General features: G+C 43.8%; 1 protein-coding gene across 1 annotated transcript in view; it reads left to right on the top strand.

Moving 5' to 3' along the window:
• The first annotated feature begins 5953 nt into the window (after positions 1-5953).
• Positions 5954-12119, top strand: part of EEIG2 (EEIG family member 2) — a 42139-nt gene continuing 35973 nt past the window's right edge. Inside the window, exon 1 of the mRNA XM_056844981.1 lies at positions 5954-6102. Coding sequence (XP_056700959.1) covers positions 5954-6102 — 149 coding nt within the window. The remainder of the gene's footprint in view (positions 6103-12119) is intronic.

Below are 12119 nucleotides of genomic sequence, written 5' to 3'. Positions count from 1 at the left end.
TTTGACTATTAACGTACTCAGTTCCTAGATCTGTGAATAACACTTGAATTCCTTTATTAAATTTGTTCTTCACCATGGCAGCATACATCTTAAACTTATCAACTACTTCAGTCTTTGATTTCAATAAGTAGACATATGCATATCTTGAATAACTGTCTATAAAATGCAGAACATATTTAGATCCTCCAGCAGAATCTTTGATTGGCCCAATAAGATCAGAGTGAACTTCATCAAGAATTTCTGCCTTAACATCTGTGCCTCTCTGCACGTGCTTTGGGGCAGTTCCTTTCCCTTTAATGCAAACGCTGCATCGCTCCTGGCTGGCAAAGCATTCTTTCACTGCTATATCACAATCATTCAGCAGTTGCTTCACAGATTTGAAATTTCTATGCCCTAATTTCACATGATATCCATAAACACAGTCCTTATGATCACATTCCTTAGTTTTCATCTCATTTGATTTTCCATTATATGCAGCTAAATGCTCCGTTTCTGAATCGCAGGCCTCATCCTGCGCTTCCTGCAATGCCTCATCATTACAATCTGAATCAGAAGTGTCTATTTCATCTGCTATGTTAACCAAACAGTAATGAGATCCTTCTGCTTTAGTTGGATAAATCCGTCCTTTAGGGTCAATTAACCAACATCCATCTTTCTCCATAGTCACTTTAAAATCTGCATTATTCAGTTTCCTTACAGACATCAAACATTCTTTGGCATTAGGCACATGATAAACATCAGTCAAATTCAGTTGCATTACATTTCCACATAGGCTCTCTATATACACAGTCACAGATCCCTTTTCCTTGCAAGTGATTGACTCTCCATTGGCAACTGTAAGTTTCTCATTGCATGCTTCCATATGGTTAAAACATTCTCTGTTAGACCATAAGTGGCAATCCGCTCCTGAATCAAGAATAATGTCTCTAACATGCTTGGATTCAGTTTTAGACTTTAAATCAATACAAGAAGTCTTCTTAACCATAAGCGTGGTCATCTCATTTGGCCTTTTACTTGTACTCTGGTTCCCTCTTGTGGCTGGTTGGCGCGATTGCTGCCTTTCCGGCCTTTGTTTGAATTTCGCGGGCTTTTGGTGAGAAGAAGAAGAGGGGGAGGGGGATGAGGGGCCCCCCTTCGCCATGTTTTCTCGGCATTGAAAACTCTTGTGACCAATTTTCCCACACGTAAAGCATTTAAAAATCTTTCTTTCATGCACATTCATCACTGAGATCCCACTTGATACTTCATTTAAACGTTTCTGATCATTTTCAAACTCTTTCAGTGCACACACAAGATCATTAAGGTTCAGGTCCTTTCTCCCTAGCAAGTTTCTCCTTTCAGACTGAAATCTGGGATGAAGACTGGCTAGGAAAATTGTTATAAAGTCTCTTTCTGACACTGTTTCGCCTGCAATACGAATTTCAGCGGCCAGGGTCTGTAATTGTCTTAGATGCTCAGTCAGAGAAATATTTTCTGGCATCCTGCTTGAGAATAAGTTTCCTTTCATTGCCATGAGCTGATTTGAGGAAGTTACAGAATACTTTGCAGATAGCTCTTTCATTATATCTTTGGCCGTTTCATTATTTAACAGAATATCAGATTCACTTTGGCTTAATGCTCCCATTAAGAGGCAGACTGCTTGTGCATTTGCCCTCTTAAAATCAGGGTACTCTGGGTCATCTCTTCCTGGCTTTTCTTTATCTAAGACCCATTCAATATCCATAGCTTCAAAGGCAAACATTACATTTCTCTTCCATAAAGCAAATGGTGTTTTTGCTATGGGAGGTTTAGTCACAGTTTGGGGGCCTTTTGCACTCACGACTCGTGGAGTTGCGTTGGGAGCGGCTGGAGTTCCCGTGCTCGTTGTAGCTCTGTCGTCTGGGTTCGACATCCTCGCAGCTTCCCTCCTCTCAGATTACAGCACGCTGGGTCTGAGTTCCTCAGGTCTCACACGAATAAACCGCTGAGCTTTTGCAGAGAAAAAGATCCCTTCTGGCGTTTTGTAATCCGTTTGGCTTCCCTGGAAAAATCCTAACTCAATCTGTGCGTGTTTTGGCTTCTCCAAAATCCATTAATAATTCATATTAATATTCCAAACCATCCTCTGCTACCAATTTGATGGGAATTTTACCCTTAATAGAGGAAATGGATCGTTGAATATTAATGGAATCACCGGCAGAAGCTAATTAAGGTTGCACGCACACAAAGAAAGACACGCAGTCATTTCTCTTAGTAAAAATCACCTTTACTTACTAACTTCAGGAAAGGGTAACTTGGATGTAAAATAATAAATCTCTTTCTACATTCGAAGTTTCCTATCACATCCCAGAGTGGGAGTTCTATAGTTTACATCTTCACATGGTCAAATCTAAAGTCTAATTCTAATGGCGGAGGCTTCTTCTAGGTAAGACAAAGAAGAAGCTCCTGGTATGCAAATACCTTTACAACTGTCCTGTTTAGCCAATGGCTATTTGACACATACTGTAGGTCACATCACCTTTGATCTGGTCAGCTTGGTTACAAACAGTTTAACCCTTGAGTGACTGAAATACAATGAAACTCGCTATCCAAAACCCAACACTTTGCCCAGTCTTGGTTTCTGGGAGCTTACTGCAGATTAACCCCTTGTCCGTTACACCTGTGTAGTCCCGCTCTGGGTTCTGCTTCTTGACCACGCTATAACGTAGTCGCTGGAAACTGGCTGATAAGAGCTGGTCTGAAATACATAACGACTGTCTTGAAAATAACTGTGCACCTCTGGAATTATGATGTTTTAATTAGACAGGAACACTTGATTAATGCTCAGCTAAGTACACAAACACTGGTTCACAGATACAAAATGAAGTGTTAGAATGCTGCCGCCGGCTCCATGCAAGTAGAAAACTAGGACAATAGTGGGAAAAGTTCTACCTAATGCTTGCTGTGCTGACTTTCTATTTATGAGGAGATTTTAAACTCAGAGGAAGATCCTAAACTGTGATCTTCTGCCTACAGTCTAAAGTAGTGCAGCCATCACCTTCCCTTGCATGTATGAACGGGGACTAAGATTTGACTCCTCTGCTTAGGAATTTATCAAATAAAACCTTGATACTGGTAGTGTCTTAATAGTGCTATATATTTGCTGAGCTTACTTGAAATAGTGTGCTTCTTGCTGTTTTAAGATACTTCTCCTTGACTGAAGGTCCTTAACACAATAAAAAATCTATACTTCTACCATGGTTTTTAGCCAAGAAGGTCATAAGAAGGGTGTGAGAGAAATTTCTCCATGTCACTGATTTGATAATAGAAATATATCTCTGCTGTTAAAAAAGTGATATACTGAGGAAAGATAGCGTTACATTCTTTGAGTATTTAACCTTTGACTATCCTATTATACTCACAATCAGGGTGGCTAAAAAGTAGTAAATGAGTGATCACTCTTTTAAAACATGGGTGAACTACGAATTCTAATCCACACAGTAGAGATGTTCATTTGTTAGCAGAAATTAACCTTAAAACAGAGTTATATCTTTTTTACAACTTAGAAGGGTGTAACTCTGTTTAGGCTTGCTTTGTCAAATTCACATCTGATGCACCAACATCCAGAAGTTCAAGTTTACATTAGCACAGGGATGTGTGTGAGAGCACCTAAATGTACATAATTCTTTAGATTGTGTGCATCAAAGTTGCTTTGTCATGTTGGTTGAACATGTGGGAGGGGGAGCAAACTCACACACTGTTCTTTCTTTTGACCTTCACACGTTTACCAGAATATTTGCATCACTCAACTGTTACATGCATAAACTTCTGTCCTCTCATTAGGATCCCTGTTTTTCCAGATCAATGAGTGACAGTGAATAAGGAACTGGGGCTGTTTTAGGCTTGGTGAACGCATGCAGCAGAACTGGCAGAATGGGCTGTACAATTTCAAACTGCAGGTGGAAAAACTCACATTTTTAATGGTTTCCCACAAAACATTCTGCAAATAAACAATTAGCAGATCAGGGATAAAGATTCTAGCCTAGCCCTTTACATATCATGTTAGTTTTCCATTTACAGGGAATTATTAATGTAGGGGAACTTTGCACCCCTCAGATGAAGTATGAAGTAGTAATACAGACTTTACTACCACACCACCTCAGTTCTGCTGTATGTGTAGACCAGCTCTCGATTGAAATGAGTGTAAGAGTACCAGAAGATGAATACTGAGGGTTGACATTTTTTTCCTGCCCAGACTCCTGTAACAATTAGTTTACAGTAGTGGAAGAAAAAAAGGAGGGGAATAAAACCCAACCTAAAAACCTGTTTACTAGGTTGATACCTGCACACATAGAATATGAGAGACTTATACTAACCAGTATTACAACAAGAACCTATTATACCAGATGTTTGAGTAATTGGGAATAGAATTTACAACATATACACATGCCTGGTTGGGTTTGAACATTAATGTATTTCTGTAAATGTGTGCAGGCTTAAGAAAGGGTTTTAATTAACCACTGATGAAGACCCCATAGGCCAAAACGCGTTTGGTATGTGGTTACAGTAATCAACCTCAGGATATGCCATTGTACTATTTTAATGCTTTTAAATAATTTTACATGGTGCTTCTAATAAATTATACTTTCAGTATTTATACACAGACTTATATATATTTTCTTTTCACCCAACCTTGGGTTCCCAACAATTAGTTTACATTCTTTTCCGTTACTCAACAGAGTAGCTATGTTACCCTGTTGTAGCAAAATTAAAGAGGAGTCCAGTAGCATCAAAATATGTTCCATTGTTCCATAGCCAGTCGATCTCACTCATCAGGTGCATGGACTGTTCATCCAAATCAGCTAAAGTTATACTTAGAATTCAAGGAGGAACTGGGAAGAAGCTGCAAGAAGAGGCCTTGGTTTACACATTCAGGTGCTTAGGTATGAAGATGCTATTACTGTCAGAGTAACAAGTTGCCCATAATAATCAGCTGACAGGTAGCTGTCAGATCAGAGGCATCTAGGATGATGCAAGAGGCAGCAACAGCCTTGCAGGTTCTAGGGTGAACTGCAACTAACCGGTTTGAAGCAGTAAGGATGATGTAATACTGTGGCCTGGTCTACAGGTGGCCTTATTGGTTTCAGGTGGAGTTCTGTATATAAGCCTATGTAACTGTAACTCTGTTGCGAAGTTTGGTGCAGAGAAGTGTACGTGGCGGTTTGTCTTTTATCGGCGCGCTGTACATTAAACAACACCGTTTTCTATACAGCAAGGAGTTCCGCTGGTGTGCCCGGGACAACCGCTAATCCGCCTGCTTCCACGTCAGTTACGCTACACGTCTAACGAAGAGAGCCCACGGAAGCTTACGCTGGAATAAATTTTAATCGCTTTTCAAGCGCTACCAAGCATCTCTCACCCACCTAGGCCATACTGGTTGCTATTTAGTATCATACTATCTAGTATCAGAGGAGCACGCCTATATTAGGTGCTTTGGAACACAGGCAGGACAATGCTGCTGCAGTTGTCTTGTTTGTGGCTTCCTAGAGGCACCTGGTTGGCCACTGTGTGAACAGACTGCAGGACTTGATGGGCCTTGGTCTGATCCAGCAGGGCCTTTCTTATGTGATTTGGAACCGCTGGGAGCGACCACGTAGCTCCGCGGGGGGGGGATAGAGCCAGGGAGGCGCTTGCTGGGCGGTCCCTCCCTCCCTTTTAGGGGACGTGGAGGAGGCGGGCTGATTTGAAAGGCAGGCGGCGGCCGCTGCGAAGTCAAGCACTCGGGCGGGCGCAGTAAGACGAATGTTGGGCCGCCGCCGCGTAGCAGCGCCGCCCGCCTAAAGTGGAGACAGTCGAGCGGGCGGGCAGTTTTACCGCCTTCAGCTGCTTGTGCAACGGCGGCTGCAGCCGTGGAGGAGCCAGCAGGGGACTAAGCCCGCGGGCTTCCCCCTCGTTGGCTTGTTTACTTCCTTCTCTCCCACCCGCCCCCCCTCCCATGGCCTTCATGATGATGAAGAAGAAGAAATTCAAGTTCCGCGTGGAGCTGGAGCTGGACGAGCTCTCCTCGGTGCCCTTCGTCAACGGGATCCTCTTCTGCAAGGTGCGGCTGCTGGACGGCGGCAGTTTCAACGGAGAGTCTTCCCGGTAGGTGCCCTCGTCGTTCCCCCACCCTGGATTATTTTTTTTAAGAGTCGTGCATAAATTCGTGGCCCCCCCCCTTCTTCCCGTCCTCCCCTTGCAAAATATATTTATTCCCATCATGGAAGACTGGAGGAGGGGGGGGGGCAATCTACTACTCCCCTCTAGAGCTTAAAATTGGTTACGTTTAGTGCCGACCCTGAAGATATTGCCTTGTGCAAACGGGGAGGCGTTCTGCACGTGCTCAGATGCACCGCTGCCGCCGGCTAAGCGTGCGTCTTCCAAGCCACCCGGGAACCAAAATTATTTCTTGCCCAAGCCTGTCGGGTTCGTTGCTAAGGTTTTCCAGAGCGGTGACTCTTAGGCAGACCTAAAGCCTTCCGCTATGCATGTCATATCGTTTCAGATATACAGGCGTGTACGATATATCTAAACCGCCCCATATTTCTTTCCAAATTTCTGTTTTCCTTCCCAGAGAACCTGGCACTTCTGTTGCTGCCCAAACACATCTGTCTACCGGAGTTGATAGCCACCCCCACGTAGGTTGAGATATTAGGGACTCCCATTGTGTAAGGTTTCACAATATTCCTCTGGAAATTCGGTTGCAAAACCTAGTCTGCATAAGGTATGAAAGAATTCTAGAGCTGAAAAAGGCAACTGTGAAAGCGGACTCACAATAACCCCATATAATGTGTATTGGCAGACAGCAGGAATAATCAGTGTGCTTTGCCAGCAGAGTAGATAATACTTGCATGTGTATCGAGCCTCTACCCTACAGGCAGAAATAAACAACAAAATAATCCCACGCTCAACCAATCTGCAATGCAAGCTGTCTGATCTTCCAGTATAAATGTCCTCATGGAGAAAGGTAATATTTAAACCAGTGGACTGCGGCTATAAACCCAATTCACACATGCAAGGTGCCATATGGGATAGTGGCTTGATGTATAACCAGGTGGAGGCCACTTTGCATGACCGTTCCAGCAGTGTTATCCACGCTGTCTAATCCCTCTGTTTTTGTAAACTGGAACCATGTGGTACTCTTTGTGTGTGGTCCAGTTTTTAAACATACCAATCTAGTCAATATATCTAATTTTCAACATGGCCAAAGATGTGGATGGGGAAGGCACTGGCAAACCACCCCACAAACAAAGTCTGCCTTGGAAACGTCGGGATGTGACGTCACCCCATGGGTCAGGAATGACCCGGTGCTTGCACAGGGGACCTTTACCTTTACCTTAAAGATGTGGATACAGAAATCTAGAGACTGAGTCATAAGCAGAGAAGACCGATCTTTCTACAAATTTGACAAAAGCCTCAGATTTGCAGAAAAATCTGAAATTAAAAAAAAATTCATGGGGGGTTTAAACCCATAAATGATAGAACTAGCACTTTTAGCTTTAAGAGATGTACGCCTCTCAGTTCTGTTGCCAGGCAACCACAACAGTGTTGCCAGGAGGGGGCAGGGCCCTTTCCAGGGTGTTTTGGCCCTTGAGCGAGAATCAGGGCCAGGCAGTAACTCCTGGGTAACTTGATACCACATGAATTCCATGATTCACCTGGACCCAGCTGCTACTGTTCAGCAGCAGCCACCCTATGAAACCCTTTGTAGTATAGTGGTTAGAGTTTCAGACTAGGATCTGGGAGATCCAGGTGCAAATCCCCACTCTTCCGTGGAATCTTGCTGGGTGACAGGTAAAGGTATGTTGGCTTGTGGATAGGAAGGAGGCAGGAAAAGGGGAGAGTCTATGGGGGCTTTCAGGGAAGGAAAAGAGGAAATAGTGGGGGGGGAAATGAGAGCAAGCCCTTGTGGGTCCCCCGCTTGTTGATAAATATTTCTCAACATGATCAAGGGCTTAGAATGATTCCCCCAGATTGAATGTGGTTGAAATGTGGTGGAGTCCCCGTATTTGGAGGCCTTTAAGCAGAGGCTAGATGGCCATCTGTCGGGAGTGCTTTGATTGTGGGATCCTGCATGGCGGGGGGAGGGTTGGGGTCACTGGGGATGTGGGGGGAGGTAGTTGTTAATTTCCTGCATTGTGCAGGGGGTTGGACTAGATGACCCTGGTGGTCCCTTCCAACTCTAGGATTCTATGTAAAATCTTAATAGTTGCACTAGCTTTGGAGGAAAAATAAAAAATACCCCTATATTTGGGGGAGAAACAACTTTTTAGCCTAATGGATCACAGGTTCAGCACCACGTAAAGTAATAAATTCACATTAATGAATTTCCCCCAGCTCTTTTAAGTAACCAATGTTGTAAAACTGTAGTGCATATGGTTCGGTGGAGACTTTAATAAGGTAATTTCTCCAAAATAGTAAAAGTCAGCTTGTATACATTAGTCCTTAATACCAGTACCCAAAGAACTGCATGATTAATTTTGTATGCCTAAGGGGACTTCAGGCTTGTGCTTCTTTAGCAACACCTTCCCCCCACCCCAGCAGACTCCTTTTGAATCTGAGAGGACTTCAGAAACAGTTGTTCAAACACAAAAAGGCAGTATTCCTATTGGTTGTTCTTAGTGGGTTCATTTCAAATAGATATCTGGGTTGTGGGCATACTTCTCTTTAACCTATATTTAATCTCTTCAGTTTAGCCCCCTCCCCTTTCTGTATTTTTGTCAAATGCAACTGTATCCTTTTTTGGCCTTTTGCTAGCTCAACAATTTTTGTGTTTTTCCTCAATAATTCTGACTGCTCGTCTTTGCTTATTTCTACTTTGAATCCATGCATTGTGTGATTTGTACAGCAGTATCTCCAAATGTTATCACAAAATGTTGTTTCCCTATATATATAAAATGGATCCTCAGTGGCAGACCAATCTAGCTCTAAATCTTCCACAGGATTCCTCTGTTCCTGCTTGTCAGGTTACCCAGACTCTGTAAGACACATCTGTTTCCCCATTAGAATTCGAAACCTCTCTAAATATTTCTCTGAATTTGCTGATCTTTGTCCTCCTTTCCTAAAATACTTCTCTCAAAACTATACCTGCGCAACAAATCCCTCCCTATAATAGAACTGGGATCCATTACCTGACTGTTCCCTCACCAGCAATATTCCCTTCCATGTTCAATCAAGCGCATATGGGTCTGTATTCAAACATCTCTGCAAAAGTGCCCCACCATGTCTCCTTGGAAAACCACATTGACAGCCCATTCCTGAAAAGTCGGCGTGTGAAGTCAGCATGGAAGAGGCGCAGTGGCGCCTTTTCCTAAGCCGATTCGTGCATGCTGCGGGAACAACGGGGCCAAAAGCGCCATTGAAAACAACGAGGCTGCGCCTGCTAAGCACCGCCGTTCCCGCCACCGGTGTAACCGACCAGACCGGGATAGGAGGCCGCCTAACCAGCGGCTTCTCCCCCCCAGAACGCCCCCCTGCACCGTCACAGCCTCTCTACGCCATTGCCGGCGCCACGGAGAGGCCGCACCAGTGGAGGGGCAAGGCGCGGTCCCGCGGCACTCTCCCGCCGGCAGGACTGGCCTCGCCACCAGCATAAGTATGTGTAATTGTGCCATTACACGCACTTGCACTGGCGGCGAGGTGACGCCGCCTCCTAAGGACTTTCGGCCCATTTTTTCAGGAATGGGCTGTTATTCTCCAAGTAGAAATCCAAATTTTCTACTAATACCTATTCTAACTAGCTAGCAACTTTAAGGAAGACTGTTGTCTTCTTCAAATGCCCTTTCAGACATATAAACACTCTTCCTAATATTCCATCAAAATACTGTGACCTTCCAAATTGTCTTATAAACTTTAATGTTAGTCTAGATTTATCCTCCATCTGGAGGAAGGTGAACTAGAAGAACAACAAGGATGCAGCATGTACTTGCAAACCTTATCTACTAGCTTCAGTTTAAAAATATAACTGTGTCTAGTAGTCAACTGGGTTGCCCTTGTGTGGATGGAAAAACAGGCCACATGCAGACAAGGCACTACATCTACCTATTCAAGGGACTCCTCAGATATGCAGGAAAACATGATTTAAAATTAACAAACAAACAAAAGGGGGAAGGCCTAATGAGGACTGATAGTACACCAGAAGGGACAGAAGATGTTAAGGCAAGATTTTGGAGGGGAGGATTTCCAAATTACCCCCAACCCACAATTTCTTGGGTTCCCACTTAGTGATTTCTTTAGTCTACACACTGCCTTTCTTCCAAAACCACACCTTAAAGGGCCTCCCCCCAAGCACTCTCTTGTTCTTATCAGAATAATTTTGCCTTAGACTTGGGCATAGAGGTCTGTTATCATATATTGCCACAAACCTTGCTTTATATTCTGAGCAACAGATGCAAGCTGTTTCACTTTTTCCCTCAGACTATAACTGCTGCTATCCTGCTGTTCCTGCATTTTACTACTATGGATTATACAGTTGCAAGAGCAATTACAATATTCTAGCATCAAGCTAATGACTCTTGTGCTGTTTTAGCATACACAGCTGTTGGATGAGCTTTGGGAGGATTGACCATAACTGTGCTGAATCTGAATTTCTTAGGAATTTCTCTTGTATGGAGGCAACAGTAAGACTTTTAAATATAAATTTATAGTTAAATGACTGCCTGTGTATAATTTTTATTAGTAAACATTAATGTGGATGGATTTTGGAAAGATAACATAGCAAATTGCTGATCTGTTAGTTACTAAAGTTATTAAAAATTATATCCTTTAGTTTAGCTCTCCAGTGAGCCTCTGGGGTGTAAGAACATAAGAACATATACTAACCTGTATATTGGTATTAGGCCTGGGAAACCTAGGTTATAATCTCCGCCATAGATTAATTGCAAAACAGTGCCAGCGAGCAGCTGCCGGGACCCTGGCTTCAGGTGGGGCCCACTTCCACCAGTTCCCTGCCCATGCACCTCTTGTGCTGCCTATCTGTGCCCTTCCCAAACCCACTTGCTTGCTAGCATTCTGCCACCAGCACCCCAGCTGCAAACAGTGAGAGTAGCTAAGAGTGCAGGTGGTGGAAGATGCGCAGGCAGATGGAGGCATGCAGGGGGAAGGGAGCAGGATGGGTTTGGCACTCTTTGCCCAGGGCCCCCCAAAATCAGCAGCTCATTTTGTTGCTATCTGTAAAATGGCTTCCTTATTCCCTGACTATAGATGTTTTGTGAGAGTGAATGGAGAACTCTGTGGTGTGTTTTAAACATTGTATATAAATTATGATCAGTGGCAATGTCTCCTCTGGTTTTGTTTAGACTTGGACATAGTGTGACAGCTTGGAGGGCACTTAAAAGTCAGCTTTAAACAGTTTTTAATTGAATAGTGTTTTGGAGTACCGTAATGGTGATGTATAAAGCAGCTATGTAAATTTTGAAGGGCCACAATGTGCTTTTCTTGTGTGGTATTTAAAAAGGCATAATTTTTATAGTACAATTTATAACACATTTCACTTTTTGTAATGTGTAAATACACGCATTAGTCTGTAAAATATGGGGTAGGTACTTAACAAGCAGCATCACACTAATATAATCTCCAATATTAACCCTTTTTACATTTAACTACCGCCCGCAAAAATTTAGTCACTATGGGCAAATTGCTAATGGGGGGGCGAACTGGCGTAGGAGCCGACATGACCCCATACTGACTTAAGTGTCCATTTATCCCGTGATAATGGGCACTTACGCTGGCACGGGGGGGCATTTCCACAAGCACCTGGGTGCCACAGAGCTGCACCAGCCTCCCACGCCAGCACAGCCTCCCACCGGTGTCCATCCAGCGCAAGTCCCCACTCCAGCATTCTGGGGGCGTTCCCGGGGGCGAAGCTGCCTTTAGGCAGCTTCTAGCTCCTTTGTCCCCGGGAACTCCCCCTCCTGTGGCAATAGGTGGCAATAGGGCTTTTTTTGTCCTTCTATTTTTATTATTTAAAACTGAGATTTTTGTCTCCATGGCAGCTGGAAATCCTCTTTGGCGATGGTGTGGCTGTGCCTTGCCAGGCCACTGTGCAACCCCCCACCCCCAGGAATGGGCTGCCCTAATGTAATTATTTTATCTGTGCCAGATAGCAACCATTGAATTAAGCT

This window comes from Euleptes europaea, chromosome 2 (genome assembly GCF_029931775.1).
Source record: "Euleptes europaea isolate rEulEur1 chromosome 2, rEulEur1.hap1, whole genome shotgun sequence".
Taxonomy (NCBI): domain Eukaryota; kingdom Metazoa; phylum Chordata; class Lepidosauria; order Squamata; family Sphaerodactylidae; genus Euleptes; species Euleptes europaea.
The sequence above is the reverse complement of the archived record's forward strand: the minus strand, read 5'-3'. Positions and strand labels throughout refer to the sequence as shown.